The sequence below is a fragment of the Gadus morhua genome, chromosome 7, assembly GCF_902167405.1.
Source record: "Gadus morhua chromosome 7, gadMor3.0, whole genome shotgun sequence".
NCBI lineage: Eukaryota > Metazoa > Chordata > Actinopteri > Gadiformes > Gadidae > Gadus > Gadus morhua.
Genome location: NC_044054.1, coordinates 13577074 through 13595408, shown reverse-complemented (window position 1 = coordinate 13595408; position 18335 = coordinate 13577074). Strand labels below are relative to the sequence as shown.

Sequence of the window (18335 nt, the reverse complement as noted above, 5' to 3'; positions counted from 1 at the left end):
GTGCCTCTCTGTCACTATGCTCAAGGTTAGCAGTACAATAACTGTCTCAACTCAATAAACACAATCAAAGAAGAAGATAAGAGTATAAGAGCGGTAACAAATGGGTAATGCACTAGTCTTAAGGCTTGACATGGCTGGTTTTAAGCAGGGCACTGCAGAGGACATAATAATGTACGCGTTGTCTGTGAAAATACCCAGAATCCATCCGGGGAAGCATTGGCTCCTCCCTCTTGGAACGGGCTGGGACTTACCTTGCTCATCTTGCTCTTGCTGTCGGCAGTGAGGAACGACATGTTGTTGATCTCGTTCATCACCACAAAGTTCTGCTCCTCTCGCTTGAAGTTCTGCATGTGTTTCACAAGACAAGAACACACTGGAAGATGTCGCAGGGCCAAGGGCCCCGAAGAGAGTCCCCGAGGGCCCAGAAAAGGTTGTGTGGCTAACAACACAGAGGCCACTTGTATCTTTCGCTCTTTTCTGAATATTTTAAGATTGTAAATTACGTTTATTTTATCTCATTTAAGAACTACCCATCTGTGATTCGGGCTAGTATAATAAAGCTTAAAGGATTTTGATTTCCCCAGCCCTCCCCTGTTAGGCTTGTTTATTCTCATGGAATTCTCCACATTAATCTCCCCGGCCCTTTCCTTTAAGTCTCTGGGGCTGTGGGGGTTTTCATTTACACTGTAATTGTGATGAATCTATATAACGTATACTAAAAAATGTGACCTGACTGGACTTATGAACCTACAGTTCTTAACCTTTGGATTGTTGCCTGTAAGAATTTGCACTTGGACCACAAAACAATCACCCTCTGGGATAGAATAACGGTTGACCTTGGTCTGAAGAGGCCAACTCACGTGAGACTTGGACCAGAATATGAAGACCTCTCCAACCATCCTGAACAGCTCCTCTGCGTCGGGGTCGGGACAGGTCAACCAGCGGGCCCTGAGGGCAGATATTCAACACAAACTCTCAGTCAATGCTGCGTATGTTATGTTATGTTATTCCCATGCCTTAGTGGGGGCTCTACGGCACCTGTTGAGTATAACTTGTAACATTGTTCCGGTCCTGGTAAATCAGAGTTAAAATGGATATCAACCTCTCGACCTGCGTTCTTTTGCGTTCTTGCATTCCCACTACTTTACTAATAAGTTATCCTTATAATATATGAAGAACAAAATAGTGTATTCAATGAGACACAGGTAAATCAACATAATCTAACGGAAAGCTTGGAAGGTTTACGCGGGCTAGGGGAAATGGGTTTTAAGATCTTAATGTTAACAACAATGTGATCCGTTTTGAGGTTCTCCAGACGAGACTCGCCCCGACCCCACTGGGTCCATATACGTCACTAAGGTCCCACTCCACGCCCTCCCACCTGTTGTTGTCCACGTAGCGGATGAGCAGCGGGTACAGGGCGTACAGGTCCCTGCAGAGCACGGCGAACTCGTCCCGGATGGTGCCGTCCTCCTCGTCGCCCTCCGACTTGCCCTCCATGCGGAGGTGGTCCTCCTCAGCCACCACCTTGCCCGTGCGCTTCTTCAGCTTCTCCATGGTTGGGATGAAGTGGGACTTGAGCATCTCGGGCTTGGCCCTGCTCACGATGGGCTGGGAGAACACTGGGGAGGGGGGGGGCGCAGGGGGAGGGAGGGAGTGAGTGCCGATGCGTGCTGCAGGCCGTGCGTGGGTCGATGAGCGGTTAGGAGATGCTTTTGTTCAACAGCGGCTGATGACAGTGTCATCAGATACGGGTCTTTTAGGTGAAGGCATCGTGCTGAAGGATCGGACAGTGGGGATCAAACCCAGTACCTTTTTGCTGGACTACACCCTGACCACTACACTATCCTGCAGAGGACTGCAGAAGAGCTGTTAATGTTAACAAAGCCGTTGCCTGATGGGTAGTGACCACTTAATCCTTATTCTCTTTCATTGGAGGAGACAATGGTTTCGGCCCTTGGTTTGATTAAGGTTGGTTACTAATGAATCATCCATCCACACTACAAGTCCATTAAATCATGTACATTTTTGTCTGTATACATATATTTCTACGTTACACATTTTATTTTGTGTTTTGTAGTTGTACGCACTTTTTTGTTGTTGTAATTTTACCACACTGTTTCTATCTCTGAAAGATGCACCGGGATCAATAAAGTACTAAAGTAAAGAACTCTGAATAAGGTACACTGTGTATAGTACTCTGAGTAAGGAACCCTGAATAATGTACACTGACTAAAGTACTGTGAATAAAGTACTCTTTATAAAGTCCTCAGTATATAGCACTCTGACTAAATTACTGTGAATAAAGTACTCTTCATAAAGTACTCAATATATATAGCACTCTGACTAAAGTCCTGCGAATAAGGTACTCTTCATAAAGTACTCAGTACTTTATGAAGAGCACAGTAAAGTGCTGTGGATGTGCTTCCCACCCGCCAGCCTCTTCATCCAGGAGGCCTCGTCGATGCCCAGGTTGTTGACCACGATCTTCATGATGCTGCCCAGCAGCTGGTTGAGGTGCTCCGAGGTGACCTCCGTGCACAGCTGGTTCTCCTGCTCGGGGAAGTTCTCCAGCCCCCTCTCCCACCAGCGGGGCAGGTAGTTGCACAGCATGGGCAGGGTGATCTCGATCACGTGGGGCATCTCCGTGTAGCGGGCCCCCGACTCCGCCAGCTCCCCAATGTCTTTCAGCAGGAAGTCCAGCTGGGGGATGTCCGGACACAGCTCATGGACCTCACTGGGGAGACCCAGGACTTGAGGGAGGGAGAGAACATATTACGATGTGGTCACACAGAAACAGAGACGGAGGGGTGGACGGATGGACAGGGGATCAGGCAGAGGGAGAGGTGAGGGCGGGCGGACTTACTGGCCCTCTCCCGCGGTGTCTTGGTGGTGTAGACGGAGAAGGCGTTGTACTCGTTGAGGTTGGGCTCCATGTAGGCCACCGGCATGGCCGCCGCCAGGTGAGCCAGACACTCCCCCAGAGCGGGCCTCTGCCTGTAGAGGAAAGGGAGAGGCTCAGTTCAGCTCCTCTGCTCTAATCAAACCTTTAGCTACAATCGAAACAACCCAATATGCTAAGTAACCAAACACGCTGCATGCTTCTCGCTTTAACAGGGTAAGTTCCATAGTATGCTGTGTAGCACGCTAATGCTGCTATCCATTTGGATTTACGAAGTGGTAAAGTCGCAAATCTCCCAGCTTTCTTGCGGCATTTCACTGAGGCACGCCCCCTTTTGGTCGTAGTATCTCGTCGCTTTCAAAGTAGAGCGAGCAGAGCTGTACAACTCGCAAAGAAGATGGCTGCGCCCATAGTTAATGGGGGATGAGATGTATTTTCTTTCTATTTGTACCACGTTGGTGGTTTTAATGTCGTTTTTAAAACCTCTTACACACTTGATTTCATTGCTGTTTTAATCCGGTCACCAATATATGCATTGCACGGTCTTGCTTTGCGTGCAATTCAATGTAAAGTTTTGTTATGAAGCTGGTTTGCTAAAGAGGCTATGTTGCTAATGATGACTAGCCTGCTACTACTCCCCCTCGTGGCTCGACAGAAACAAAAATGGCAAACTGGAAGGCTGGCGCAAGGGAAATACGTCACGTTCTCGTCATTCGTACCAGCGTACCATCCAAATGGATAGCAGCTTAATTTCCCAAACATCCTCCATACCTCAAGAAGAACCCTAACCTTCTCAGCTACCGTTATCCATCAAGTATCCTGATAAGAAACTGTGTGCTTGCCCCTCACCTCTCAACGTGTGGGTTCTTGACGGTGCCCAGGGAGTAGATAGAGCACATGATGCGGTAGCAGGACATCTGCAGATCATCCACTGTACGACGGGACCAAACCAAACAGGACGGTTTAACATTCAGACGAACCAAAAAACGCGCGAGGGTATTGATTGTGCGTGGTCGACTCACACATGACGTCGTCTCCGAACTGGTGCTGAGCGATGTGGTCGAACAGGGAGGTCAGCACAGGGAGCAGGGCGATGGTGGTGTAGTTGATGTTCTGGGACACGCCCTTCACTTGCTGCACAGAGGTTCGAGGAGATCAGAGATCATGGCCCAAAATTGGCAAAACGGCCATCTTGCTAGCTGGGCGAGGGGGAACTGAAGGGGGAATTCAACATTCATTCCACCACCTAGCTTGCGTTCAGAACCAAGATGGCCGCCAGGTGAATAAGAACCATTCACACTCTTTTTGCTATTCAGTTGGAAACATGTGAGCTGTAATTTAAAATGAATTAGACCCTACCTGGTTGCCCTTTGATACTTTTCCCAGTTTTAGGTTTTCCACCATTTTTTCAATATCATCCGCAGCGCCCTCGAAGAAGGAGCGCAACCCCGCCTTTACAATCTCAGGCCCCGACTTCATCACAGTCCTGATGATGGACACAAGACAGATGGATGGATTTTGGAGAGACTTAACATGACGTAGTGTACACAACCAAAGCAGACATAATGGAGATATTGATGTTTCATCTGTCAAAGACAATAAAAAGGGACGTACCTTGCGTCCAGTGAACGTGCCAGGATGTGGAGACAGTTCACAATGGCCGGCGCGTCAGTTCCTACAGAACGGGTGTTGTTATTTGGTTGGTATCGTTTCAGTGGGAAGATCGATGAGAATATAAGGAAGCAGAAAACGATGGAGAAATTTGGAAAAAGGTGCAGTGGCCTTACCGAAGAGAGACACTCTATGTCTCACCAGAGCAGCCATTTTACAGAATATACTGAAGAGAAGAAGAAGAAGAAGAAGAAGAAGAAGAAGAAGAAGAAGAAGAAGAAGAAGAAGAAGAAGACATGAAAAAGAAGGAAAGCAATGGAAGGAAAAGAGATTGGAAAGAAGTTCCGAGGAGAGAAGAGGAGGGATAAATAAGTTAGAGGACATTTTGAATAAAAAGACAATGGAACGTATGGAAAATAGTCAACTGATGAACGGGTCGGAACTGGAAATAATGAACAGATCTCAACCAATTATAGAGTGCATTGTTGTTATTTGTGTGTGATGTATTAAGGCATGTAAGACAGCCATCAGATCAGCTGCAGAACATTTAGTTCCACCACCCAGCGAGCGTTTGGAACAAGATGGCCGCTGGGTTAATAAGGCCCATTACCTGGCTATCATCTCCTTCTCCTTATTGGAGGAGTGTCCACCGCTGCCCAGAACTTTGGCGGGTGTAGACAGGAAGTAGAGACAGTGGTTCTTGAAGTACTGGTTGATCAGAGGCAACAGGATCTGAGAGCGAGAAAGAAAGTAGAGACACACACACAGACACACAACACAACACACTTAGAAACAGCCTGTCTTTGTCCACATAATCAATGGTTACACTTCAGAAGTAATGGGCTGACCTTGGCAAAGAACTTGATTTCCTGTTCATGTGGGGACTTCTCCACACGCCCACTGCTTACCACAGCCTCTGTTAACGCAGGAAAGGATGGAACAGTCAAGCACTACAGCGTTAGTGTTTGAATGGTTAGTGTCAGCGGGGCTGACACTAACAACTACCTTACTTTAGAGGAATTGAGTCAGTCAAGCAGAGAAAAGCAACCTCATTTTTGAATTTCTGAAGCAATGATCAGTTAATATATGGTTTTTAAATGTTTTACTAATCAAACAAAAATCAATTCTCATTTATACCATTTCTGTTGATTGATACAATTTCGATTTTTGTTTACTAAACTGATCAAATTAATCTCTTATTCCACTTGATTTTTTTCTCCATGGTTCCCCACACATACCAGATAAATGAACCCTTAACACACTCTTCTTTACAAAAGTACTCTACCCAGATGAGCGATGAACTCCTGTGCGATCTCCATCCACTTGAGCAGCTTCTGCAGGAAGCCATACGCAAACCTCTTCTCTATGGACGAGATGTCCGACTCCATGTCCTTCAGACCCCTGGAGGGATGAGAGCAGCCGGTCAGTCAAACCCGCCGAGTTACGGATACACAGGACATATCTTAGGGATATAAGCGTACAGATTTTTGGTCATCTGAAACAACACAAAATCTAAAAATAAATTGCGACAAAAACTTCACGAGACATCTAAACCAGGCTGCAAGGTAGTTGTAATAGTGGAATAGGACTTATACATCAGAATGCATCATGGGATTATTTGTTGGCGCATTTCTCAAGAGAGTTGTAGTAATGTCCTAAATAAACGTAAATATACCACATCCTAGGCAAATCAAAAATAACTGTGTTTTGCCATGTCTCGCATGATACGCACACACAACAATATCATGATAAATAATTGCACGATTAATTACTAAACAATAACCAAAACACTTTTTAATTAACATTCTTATGCTCCTATATACTTCCAAAATGGCGGTCACGGAATGTACAAGCCCTAAAATATTATGCCTACTATAAACGGACACAGAACACATAGCTGAGTATACCTGTCCATTTCTAATTGTATTAGAAAGGTAACAGTATGTGTAGAGGGTGTGTGACCTGGTGACGGCGTAGCCGTTGAGCTGAAGGAACTTGAGCAGCTCGTGGGCCTTCTCTCTGTCTCTGGCCTTCTCCTTGGCCGTCAGTGTGTCATAGGGCACCAGCAGAGGATGAGTCCCGCCTCCTATTCACAGGAAAAACACGCAGTGTTCAGTTAAGGTCTCCGTTGAAGTAGGAATCACCATCTTATTCATTCAGTTTGGCTCAAGTGTGTATCCCTCAACGTGTATTATTGTGTCAGATGTTAAACTAGAAGATGCCCTGGCTGACCAAAGCATGGCCTTGTGATGTGTGGGCATTTCCTCAGCAGTTACTGAAGAAAACTAAACGTTGCACATAATGCGTTGTTGTTTCAGTGTTGCTCTGCCATTGCTATGGTATTCTGCGTGGTATTCTCAGGTGTTGCTATCGTGTTGCTAGGGTGTCCTGGGTGGTGAAGTCCATCACCTTTGGACGTTAGCTCCATCTTTTTCTTGCGTCCCCACGTATTGTGGTAGTTCTCTGCCAGCTGTTCTGCCATCGACTGGAGACAGAGACACACCATGAACTCAGATGAAAGACTATGTATATGTATATGAAATGCCTTAAGGCATATGCAAGGGCCAACATACCTGCAGATCCCTGGACAGAGCCATGTGTGAGATCTCAATTGGCTGAGGGCTGTAGCCGTGGCTTGGGTCGTACGTCGCCTGGAACACACGATACAAACGTGAAAGTCATCCCGACATAACACTGTTCAGTGGTTCCCATGATGACAACCATTCGTTGCTAACCACTCTACCTGGGCGGTCTGGGAGATCTTTCTAGAGGCCGTCTTCTTTTTCTCCGTCTCCTCCTCCTCCCGGGCCTTGTCGATGGTCCACTCCCACGCCAGCATGGCTTTGATGGACTCTTTGATTGGCCAGCGGTAGATCTCTTTGTCCTATCAGGAGGAGAGAGGCTGCTAAGACCACGAGCAGAGAGAGAGAGAGGGAGGGCAACTGAGGGGGACTCTTGTTGAAGAAGATCCTGACTGTGGTCCTACCTTCTCTGAGAAGGTCTTGTAGGGTCTCAGCATGGGATGTGTCTTTGCATTCTCATCCAGTACCTCCCCGTACGACCAGTTGTTCTGGATCTGAAACGGGACATTCATATGAGTTAGACAGAGGATCCTGTTTACATAAGGGTTAGCTTTGATTTGATTGTAATTCAAATTTTTGGCCACCATTCAACGGTAAAAAGCTTTGATATACAATACAACAATACAATGTACAAACTGGAGCATGTTGGGATATGAGGGTCCATTTTGAAAGACACAAAGACCAAGACCCAACCGTTACATTATGTGTCAGTGTACAGCCAAACATAAAACCATACCTTCTCAGAAGCCCATTTATCATGGGTGTGTTCAGCGTATTTGTTAATGAAAAAATCCAATCTCTCGGGAATGATAGTGCTGCATGAACAAAAGAAAGAGTTAGAAAACACACCCTCTGTGCCTCTTCAAAGAAAGAGGTCACATGAAAGAATAAGCCTCCCCCCTCCACATTTATCTTCTACTGGAAACCCTTCCAACGAAATGTTGAATGTATTTTCTTTATTTATTTACTATTTACTATTTATCATGTTACCTTTTTAAATGAGACCAGTACGTGAGTGCACTGAATTTCGTTGTACTTCTGTGCAATGACAAATAAATATATCCTATCCTATCCTAAGAGGCCCTCACTTGGTGGTCTCCACTGGCTTGGGATCGAAGTTCCCCTCTGCGTCCACGGAGGCCTTCTTCTCCGTCTTGGAGGAGTAGGTGGCGTCCACGTAGTCCGGGGGGATGGCCCCGGCGATGGCGCAGATACACGGCATGGAGATCTTAAAGATCTCAGCATCAAACTTCTACATAAAAAATACAAATAAACAAACCGTTACACAAATCTACAAAAAAGATAATTATACAACGAATGACTAGAAAACAATTGGAGAAGACATGTTACCTTGTGTGCAAGGGACTCAAAGATCCCCCAGAACAGCTTGCGGGTCAGATGCAGTTCCTCCTCTGAGGCGACGCCAAAGTTGCCCCAGCCGTTTGGTAGGCAGTAGTACTTCCAGCAACGCTCATAGTGATTGGTCAAGAGCTGCAGGAAGCACGACATTTTTTTATCACACATGGCATTAAGACACAGCAAGATCATACGATTGAAGTTTATTCTAGGAAACACTTCAGTGGTGTATGTGTCGTACCTTCAGTGGCATTTTGGCGTACTCGTTGAGTATTGGAACGTCGAATACCAGCCGTCTGAGCAGATGCTGGAGCATAGAGGGACGAAGATGTCTGGGGAACAAATAATAATAATACATTTGTCCTATATCATTAAAACTACCCATCACTGCCCTGAGGTCCCAACAAGTTCTAACCCATGTCAGAGCTGAACATAGTCGAACGTGTAACCTCCACTGTATTCATTGACGCCCCGCTACTGCTCTGAGCAGGGCTCCGCCGGCCGGCCCTTACTTGCAGAGGGCCATGAGGCACTCCTCGATGATGTCCCTCTGGGCCTTGGTGAAGGCCCGGCCGCGGGACAGCCGGTAGATGGTGTGCAGCATGGAGTCGATCATGATGGCCCGGTGGTCGCTGCCGGCGAACAGAGGCGCACACTTGGTGATGAGGGGCAGCACGGCCGAGCACAGGTAGCGGTTCAGAGCCAGGGACATCTCGGTGGTGCAGAATGCCGCCTGGAGGAGGTGGAGATCCACACTGAAGGTCTCAACTGGGGATCATGGGGATGTTGGTGGAGCCTAAGCTCTCAACCGGGGATCATGGGGATGTTGGTGGAACCTAAGCTCTCAACCGGGAATCATGGGGATGTTGGTGGAACCTAAGCTCTCAACCGGGGATCATGGGGATGTTGTCGAAACTAAAGGTCTCCACAGGACATCATCATGCTATCTGTGTACATCTATGAAGGCTAAAGACCCATCCCATGCAATTAGCTAACATCCAGTTCAATGTTGGGAGTTTCATGAAGGCTGTTTGGCTGAAAAAAAGTGGATCAACTCAATAAGCAGGATTATATTGATTGATCAAAAGGATTGATTATGAAAATTCCCATCGAAACTATAAGCTATAGGTACACTAGCATTGAGGCTTGATGCTCTCCAACTCTCTAACGGTAGTGAGATGGTTGGATTCATATAAATCACCACTCACCGTGTCCAGGGAAGCAGCAGCCCTCATGTCGGGCAGGAAGCCCACCTCCAGCACGTGGAGCAGGAAGTCCTGGTTTTCGATGCCGTACACTCTGTCCAGGAACAGCACCATGGGGGCCTTGTGGTCCGGCACGAAGCTGGCCGACATCTTGGGCTCGATGATGGTGTTGTCTAAGAGATGCAGGGGCTGCGTTAAGGTACTTTGTAGGGTACTTTGTTATCGTCTTTACACGCAGGGGAGCCTGGTCAAGATGCATTCAATAGTGACTGATGAGTCATTTGTCATGAATAAAACCTTCTGTAGCTTCAAACAATTTATTGTGTTTAGTGAAGATCGAATCCGGAATTTATATATTCCTTTCTTTTACGTGCTCTAGATTATGTACATGATCCATATGTCTGCATGGTTCTTCCTTACCTTTTCCAAAGGAGGGGATCTGCAGAGACAGGCTGATGACCCCCACCAGGTCCTCGATGGGGACCAGAGACCTCAGGATGGCCCTGATCCTCAGCGCCTCTCCCTTCCCCGCCTGGATCAACTGCAGGAACACAGACACACCGCGCCGGAGGGCTCTGCGTTACCCAGGGGCAGGGCTAGCGTAGCGGGGAGGGGGTTTGGGCTCGGAGTCAAAAGGTTCTGGGTTTGATCGCCAATGACTTAAGTCTAACTGTAAGCGTCCCTGGGCAAGACGAACAAACCCTTACCTGTCCCTTGTGTGTCAATTCACATCAAATCAATTCACTGTAGGGCACCTTTGAATAAAAGAGACTGATGAATGACTAAACACAGCTACACTCCCGTTCCCCAGCCCTTATGTTTAACCAGTAAGTATTCCCCACCCAAAGCCCCATTATCAAGTAGAATCCCACAGCCAATCAACATGAGACATATTGAAAAGGTGGAGGTGTGAATGTTAAATTTTTCAGCAGAAGTAGAAGAGGGCCTTACTGTTGGTTATGGGGTCATTTAACGTATATGTTCTTGTATTCAAGGTACAAGTTTGTATAAGGGGCCGGTACAGGTTAAAGAGCGGATCTTACGTGCATCTCTGGAGCACAGCGCCCCAGCAGGTCAATGAGGGCAGAGTAGAAGGACATGATGGCGTTCCCCAGGTGGACCTTGTTCTCCTCGTGCTGCTCCTCTCCTCCAAACCTGGCCAGCAGATATCACAGTCAGGCACACGAGAGACGGTTCCCATAATACTTCCCTTTGTTAGCTAATTTCCCATTTCGTATTGTACCTAACATTACACATTTCTTTGTGATTGACCTTATGACGAAATTGGTGTAACACACCATACAATAAGAATACGGTTGTTTTTTTAATGGGTTGGATTCAATGTGAATGATTCCAAGTGAATGCCATCTGGATGAGCCAGAATTCAAGATTGAAGGTTTTGGTCTTTAGGCTACAGGTCTTACATGGGGAAGCGTCGGTCCTTCTTGACGGTAGGTCCGTCCCTGGCAGGGTCTTCAGATATCTTGATGGCCTCCTCTATAGCGGCCAGCAGACCGTTGCCGCCCTCCCCTCTCAGGGCTGGCCCGAAGCACTCAGGACGACGGATCAGCAGCCGTACAACCACGTTGGCATTCTCCTCCACGCTCTCCCCTATGAGCCACAAACAAGCAAACCGGGGTTAGCATTCTCCCCCACGCTCTCCCCTATGAGCCACAACCAAGCAAACCGGGGTCAGCATTCTCCTTCAATCAACAGACCAGCGTACCATTCGGACAGTGAAGTCTGGGATTGGATTTTATGAGTGATGTTGCCATGGGAAAAATGTATGGGTTTTTTACCTATTCATATGTGTGACAATGTTTATCCCAGGCTTCCTAAAATAAACCTAGTCTTAAAAATAGCCTTTTTCCAATGGTATCATCTTTGTGTGTACTGTCTGATACTGTATCAGACTAATGACGGTTCTATGTCAATGAGCCCAACATGCTTGTTTGCCGGAAGATGTGCAGGAAACCTTCTAAGGGTATCCCGTGATGAGGTCCATATACTATAGAGCATGGTAAGGTTGAAGAGTACCGTTGACAAACACGGCGAAGCGGAGGAAGTCCAGGTACTTCTCCCCACCACAGGGGTTCCAGCCGATGTCAGGATAGCCCTTGGACAGCAGCATCGGGCAGCTCTGGAGTCCACATCCTGCTAAATACTTGACCACCTAGAGAGGTATCAAGCACAAACAGGCTTGGTCTACATCCTTCTAACTACTTGATGACCAAGAGGTAGAACAAGCACAATCAGACTTGGACAGCTCCGAAGTTCACAGGGATATACATTAAATGCATGGGCATATGTGAGTTCAACATCCTGCTTAATGCTTGACCACCTAGATATGTTCAAACAAATCAGACTTGGGCAGCTCAGAAGTCAAGACCGTGAGAGATGCTTGACCACATAGAGAGTAGTAGGTTAGATGTGATGGTTAAGAGGCTTGTTGGAGATGTAAGACTAGACAGTGGAGGGACAGCGTTTACCATTTCAAGGTCCTGTTCTTGCAGGGCCAACGCCAACTCATTGTTGTCAATACAGGAGGCGGCCGCCACATCCAGGGGGGTAGAGCCGCGCATTCCTGGAGAAGAATAAATGGAGGAGACATCAACATGGAGGACTTGGCCTCAATATTTAGCTCATTGTTTCTATTTCCAACAGAAGGGGCGTTGAGACTTGTAAACACGGACCGAGGCCGATGCCGCTGTTCTGCAGAAGGTAGTTGAGGTGGTCGAACATGGAGCGCTGGTTCTGCCGACTGATGCGACAGAAGTAGCAGAGGAACCGACAGCAGCTCGTCACCATCCGGGGAAACCTGATCTCCTGGGGAAATCATAGAACAAAAACGTCCAAAAAATACTCAGGGGGTCCATGATACTGCATGATGCCACCTGATGAATGAAACCTAAATCAAACATATCCCTGTAAGTTGCTTTGAATGAAAATATCTGCTGATGAAGGAAATAGTGTTGAAAAGTGTGTATACAGTGTGATTTCATGACATCATCATTATGGGTCCAGGTGTACCTTTGAGTCGCCGCCCCCCAGCACGTTGACCATGACCTCCATGACGGTCTCGTGCATGCCCAGGGCTCGCATCAAGTTAGGGTGCTGGTAGAACACCTTATTGCTCATAATGTTCCTAACACAGGACAAAAGGTTCACAACACTGTTCAATCTTGTGCACGTTTTCCCTACACTTCCAGTCAAATATATATCAAGGGCCCCTTTTGAACCCAGATGTAGACTGGATAGGTGAACCGACCAGCCGACCAACCGACCACCCGTGGACCGTACCAACTGGTAGGCTGATCAAATACGATGCGACTGCGTGGGACACTCCCATGTGTGATGTCACCTCAGATACGGTAACGGCTTGTGATGGCTGATCAACACCCCTGTACCTGCTGGTGTACAGTCGCCGGTAAACACAAGGCAGCGGCGCTCACCCGATGCTCTGGATCATGAGCCTCTCCTCCTCGGGCCCCATCTGCACGATGAGCAGCGAGCGGATCTGGCCCAGGCACTCCAGCAGGTCCATGATGTCCTGGATGGACACCATGTTGATGGTGTAGGCCTTGGGCAGGGCCCGGATCAGCTCCCCCAGGCCGTCGTACTGCCGGTGGAGCAGGCTGAACATCATGCGTACTAGCTCAGGGTTCTGGATGAAGGACTCCTGGGCCCAGTGGATCATGGTGTGGGACACCAGCTCCTGCAGGGTGCCTGGTGGAACAGGAGACGGGAGTCATAGCATGCCCGAGTCATAGCACGGGCCCCGAGGACAACGGATGTGTTCTGGCTGCATACGATTGATGACCAGGCGCCGAGGTCAACGCCCGTTGTATTTCAAATAAATTCAACTAATGCCCGTTTTTCTGAACAAGCTCGCTTAATCAATGGTTTGGCTTTGAACGAGGAGTAACTTTTCAGGGCAGCAATAAAACTAAGAAAAGATAATTCTTCTTTCTTCGCGACCCGGTACCACATGAGTCGCGATCCGGTACTGGGTCGCGACCCATAGGTTGGGGACTGCTGGATTAGAGAACTTGATTGGCTAATGAACAGCCAAAATATGGACGAAGTATATTGCGGTCCCAGAAAAGATTTCATGATTTTTATTGTATGGATAAATGCCCATTACCAGGCTGATCGATTTCCCATTTCAACATACTTCTGTTACTGACCCGTACAGAATCGATGTGGCCGTGAAAAAACGAGACTGTGACAAAGACGGTGGGCGATGCTCACCAGGTTTCTTCTCCTCCTCCACTTCAGGCTCCGCCTCCACCTTCTTCTCACGGAACTTCCGCACCCTCTCCAGGAGGCGGAGCAGCCGGCCGCGGACGGAGGAGTCCAGCTCCTCCTCCTCCTGCTCCTCATCGATGTGGACGCCTAGTGTGGCGGGGAGCGGTCAGAGCGTGTGTTTACCTTTATATAGCAACCTGCTGTTTTATGATTTTATTACTATGGCAACATATCCCTTACACTAACCCTAACTTTTTTTAAACGCTTTGACTGCTTGTTTTGATTGTTGTCAGCCTCGATTGTTGACGCGTTGGATAAGAAGGTCCACTAAATTTCAATCAAGGAAAACTGAATGGTGCAAGGTCAATAAAACACTGACCACAGTGTGCCAGAAGGTCCATGTGAAACACCAGCAGAGAGTCTCTGACTTCCTCTGGCACAGGGGAATCCTGGTCCTCAGTGAAGTTCTTGAAGTTCATCAGCATGTTGACCTAAGAAGTGTAGAGATGACATTAGATTTACTTCCTCATCTCCGATTGGAAATCAGGGCAAAGCCACCGGTGCTGAGGTTGTGCCGATATACACCATATCCATCTACGCTGAATCTATACAAATTTTGCATGTATTCAGTTTAAGGTGTAATATATCGGTGGTTGAGGTTCACACACGAGTCGACACATGACAATTGCAATAACTTTTGGGTTTTAGAGGCAAACAGTCAGGGTACGAAGTCCAATCTCTATCATGTTGTCCTAGATACTTGTTTCATATTCACATACTTTTAATTGATATAAATATCAAAATCTTTATTCTTCAATTTATAAAAAACAAAACAATGATAAAAAGGATAAAAAAGGAAAATTGCCCTTATTTATTTTCATTTCGAGTTTTTATGTTTTTGTTTTGCCTCGAGTCAAAACTTGCTTGATAAAACTCTGCTATCAATATTTTTCGAAGATGAATTGGAAGGAAACATGTTGCTGTACCTGCTCCTGTGGCGGGGACCTGAACTCCCGCGTCTTGCGGGCAGTCTCTGCGGCCGACATGGTGAAGGCCAACATGAGCTCGTTGTAGCGCTGCCTCTGATTGGACTGTATCTCGGAGACAAACGTGTCCGAGAACGCAATGATGGCCTCCACCCTGTGGCGCAGCTCGCAGTCACAGAAGTACTGCAGCAGAGTGCACATCTGGGGGACAGGGAAGGCAGCGGGGTCACTAGGTTTCACCCACCGGGAAACCCCGAAACCAACGCTATCTCATGAAGAAACAGAGATCCATACTTTGGTTTAGCGGCAATGAGATAATAAGAGGTTTATAATTGGTAGTAAAGCGGGTCAGACTGAACCTGGAGTGGTTTCAGTTGAATGTCAGTCGGACTGTACCTGCAGTTTAACCGACTCCGGGAGCTTCATCTGGAACAGTCCTTGTTCCTTCACTTCCTTGGCCTCGCCGGCCGCCTCTCCGTTCTTCCCCTCCTTCTCCGTCTCCTCCGCCCCCTTCTCTCCGTTCACTTGCTTCGCCCCCTTGGCGGCGGGCTCCGTCACCTCGTCCATCTCGTCCTCTCCTTCGTACTCGTCCTCCTCCCCCACTCCCTCGTCGTCCTCCTCGTACTCCTCGTCCTCCGTGGCGTACTCCTCCTCCTCCTCGTCCTCCCCCTCTCTCTTCTTGGCCGGGGCTTTGAGGGCCAGCCTGGGGGGGTTCTCCGGAGCTTTGGTCTCGGCGGGCGGTGGCGGCTCCTCGCTGCTGAACACGCTGGGCTCGATCATCTTGAGGATGTGCTTGACGTCGTTGTCGTCGAACACGCCCATGATCAGCAGGGTGCTGACCAGCTTGAGGATGGGCACGAAGTGGAACTCCACGCTGCCCCCGACGGGGTCCCGCATGGCCTGGCCCCCGTCCTGCACCGCCTCCGTCACCATGTTCAGCGCCTTGGTCTTCAGCACCTGGGGAGCGAGACCACACGGGGAAGGAGGGGGGACGTCAGGTCACGGTGGTCCGGAGGGCAGACCGTTTGATCAAGTGGATTATTGATTATTGGGAGTAGGTGACTGTAAAGCCAGCCTCAACTGGACAATGGTAGGCGTGACTGAGGATGTTAATCCCCCCAAAAAAAGAAACATTCACTTCAGGACTGCAACTTCTATGATTGTTGCGGCAATCAATGCATCTGATGATTGATTAATAGTAACCATTCTTTATGAATCATCCATATTATTTATGCAATATCAACCCTGAACATTGCCAAAGGACATGGCCTTTATATAGCTGGAAAAGCTGGAAAAATTAAATTAATTGAGAAAGACAATTCATGGAAAATAGACAAAAATACTACTATACTACAAAGTGATAAAAAATAAACGGTGATTAAACTGGACAAGAAAACAGGCTAAACCACTTCCCTCTCGTCCTAACGCTCGCCCTCCACCTCACCTCGAGCGGGATGAAGGGGCTCAGGGTGTAGATGTCCTGGTTGGTCCCCACGAAGCCCGTGGGCGAGAAGTGCAGCTTGGGCCTCAGGCAGGTGCTGAGGCCCACCCCGGGCAGGGCGTGGGATTTGTCCTGGTCGGAGTACAGCGTGATGGTGCGCGTCTCGTCCGTCATGGGCACGATGAACTCCTTGTTGGTTCCCAGGCGGTTCCTCTTGGCCGACTCCAGGTGCATGCTGATGAGCAGGTCGTAGAAGCCGCTGCGCATTGGCCCCGGCAGGTAGGTGTTCTCGATGGCGTAGAAGAGCTGCGACTCGTCCACGTGGCTGCAGAGCGCGTGGGCCACGCGGTTGTTGCCGAGCGCGCACACCGAGTCGTACAGCTTCAGCGTGTGGTAGTGGAACTTGAGGAGGTCCATGCGCTCCGACAGCTCCAGGATGTCGATGCAGCTGGGGAGGGGGGGGGGGGGGGGGGGAGGAGGAGGTGGTTGTTAGTTGGGGTGGTAGTGGGATTGGGCGCAGTCACAGAGTGGTGCGTGGGATACGGAGGGATTTGTAAGGTGCCCTTGATCCCCGTTGTGGATTTAGGGCTATAGATTGGGGTAAATGTTGGTGTAATGTTCAAAAAGGTTTTAAAGATTACATTTATAGTCCTGTAGTCGAAAAACATAGGCGGGACTAGGCTCACAAAATAAACAGAGAATGTAAAGTACAAGCCAGGTTTTGGTTTAGATTAGGTACTTTTCACTAGAAATGATTCATGAGAAATGGTTGAGTTTAAATTTGAGAAAAAGAGTGAGTGTAGTTAGGTGTGAAGAATTAACAAACAGCAGATGCATTGCTCTGTCTCCCCCTCTTGGTGCCTTTTTGAATGTGCAATGGGCGAGGCTTTCCCTTCTATTCCCTGGCTCTACACCTGTTGGACAGGCACACCTGCCACCCTTCTCCGGTCACCATCCTGCCCTACGTAAACCCTGGTTCTTCACCCACTCATCACCAGATCTAAATGTAAATGTTGTTTTCGACCACAGTGGTAGATATCAAGTCTGGTCATAAGTGCATTTTGTATTTCTAAATACATTTTGTGTTCTATGTTTCCCGCTGTTCTTAGATCTCTGTGTTCTCCTTGTCCCAGGATCACCTACCCCGTACCCCGGCTGCCAACCCACCCTGTGTGCTCATCTGCCTGCCTACCTACCAGTCATCCATCCATGCCTGTCCACCTCCTGTTAATACCACTGCTCACATCCTCCCTATAATAAAGGTTTAATTCAACCCCTGTTGTCTGCCTCTGTGCTTGGGTTCCCCCTGTTTGATCCTGACACAGTCAGGTTTAAGGGTGAATTCAGTTAAATCTAGTCCTGCTTAAGTTTTATCCAAACCCTTTCAGGCCCAAGAAAGAGGACCAGAATGAGGACCAGAAAGAGGACTAGAAAGAGGACTAGAAGGAGGACCAGAATGAGGACGAGAAGGAGGACCAGAAGGAGGTCCAGCAGGAGGAGCAGAAGGAGAAGCAGAAGGAGGAGCAGGAGGCGGAGCAGGAGGAGGAGCAGGAGGAGGAGGAGGAGGAGGAGGAGGAGGAGCAGGAGGAGTTCCAGAAGGAGGAGCAGGAGGAGGAAGTCCTACCGGTTCTCCTCGGGGATGTGCAGGGCCATCATGGTGAGGGGCTCAGAGCAGTCCACCTTCCAGCCCAGCCTCTCGCTTACACGGCCTGTCTCCGGGGCCAGGAAGTGGTTGGGCATGCGGCTCCAGATGACGGGGGTCAGCATCTGGACGTCCAGGCGGGGCGGGCACTGGGGGACTGGGTTCTTACGCTCGCTGCGGAACATGGCCGCCGAGATCGGCATGATGTTCTGAAGAGAGCCAAGGAGGAAATACAACATCATTAAATTAATACAAGGAATGTGACATGAAATATTTTATTTGGTCGTTTGGACGGGGATAAGAAGACACTGATTGGCAGTTTTAGGTTAGCAGGTGCTTTTATCCAAGGTGATTTAGAGAGA

General features: G+C 48.3%; 1 protein-coding gene across 1 annotated transcript in view; it reads right to left on the bottom strand.

Moving 5' to 3' along the window:
• Positions 1 to 18335, bottom strand: part of LOC115546754 (ryanodine receptor 1) — a 67209-nt gene that overhangs the window by 26629 nt on the left and 22245 nt on the right. The window contains exons 35-72 of the mRNA XM_030360489.1: positions 17956 to 18182; positions 16335 to 16779; positions 15287 to 15847; positions 14891 to 15091; positions 14284 to 14395; positions 13908 to 14051; positions 13109 to 13382; positions 12687 to 12801; positions 12350 to 12482; positions 12146 to 12240; positions 11694 to 11829; positions 11081 to 11267; positions 10700 to 10811; positions 10077 to 10197; positions 9660 to 9829; positions 8964 to 9184; positions 8693 to 8783; positions 8446 to 8586; positions 8184 to 8347; positions 7832 to 7910; positions 7500 to 7589; positions 7257 to 7397; positions 7087 to 7164; positions 6923 to 6998; positions 6476 to 6599; positions 5799 to 5914; positions 5362 to 5429; positions 5124 to 5245; positions 4690 to 4739; positions 4517 to 4577; positions 4262 to 4388; positions 3925 to 4036; positions 3752 to 3833; positions 2867 to 2997; positions 2433 to 2753; positions 1382 to 1622; positions 861 to 948; positions 252 to 344 (exon numbers count right to left, since the gene is read on the bottom strand). Coding sequence (XP_030216349.1) covers positions 252 to 344; positions 861 to 948; positions 1382 to 1622; positions 2433 to 2753; positions 2867 to 2997; positions 3752 to 3833; positions 3925 to 4036; positions 4262 to 4388; positions 4517 to 4577; positions 4690 to 4739; positions 5124 to 5245; positions 5362 to 5429; positions 5799 to 5914; positions 6476 to 6599; positions 6923 to 6998; positions 7087 to 7164; positions 7257 to 7397; positions 7500 to 7589; positions 7832 to 7910; positions 8184 to 8347; positions 8446 to 8586; positions 8693 to 8783; positions 8964 to 9184; positions 9660 to 9829; positions 10077 to 10197; positions 10700 to 10811; positions 11081 to 11267; positions 11694 to 11829; positions 12146 to 12240; positions 12350 to 12482; positions 12687 to 12801; positions 13109 to 13382; positions 13908 to 14051; positions 14284 to 14395; positions 14891 to 15091; positions 15287 to 15847; positions 16335 to 16779; positions 17956 to 18182 — 5850 coding nt within the window. The remainder of the gene's footprint in view (positions 1 to 251; positions 345 to 860; positions 949 to 1381; positions 1623 to 2432; positions 2754 to 2866; positions 2998 to 3751; positions 3834 to 3924; positions 4037 to 4261; positions 4389 to 4516; positions 4578 to 4689; positions 4740 to 5123; positions 5246 to 5361; positions 5430 to 5798; positions 5915 to 6475; positions 6600 to 6922; positions 6999 to 7086; positions 7165 to 7256; positions 7398 to 7499; positions 7590 to 7831; positions 7911 to 8183; positions 8348 to 8445; positions 8587 to 8692; positions 8784 to 8963; positions 9185 to 9659; positions 9830 to 10076; positions 10198 to 10699; positions 10812 to 11080; positions 11268 to 11693; positions 11830 to 12145; positions 12241 to 12349; positions 12483 to 12686; positions 12802 to 13108; positions 13383 to 13907; positions 14052 to 14283; positions 14396 to 14890; positions 15092 to 15286; positions 15848 to 16334; positions 16780 to 17955; positions 18183 to 18335) is intronic.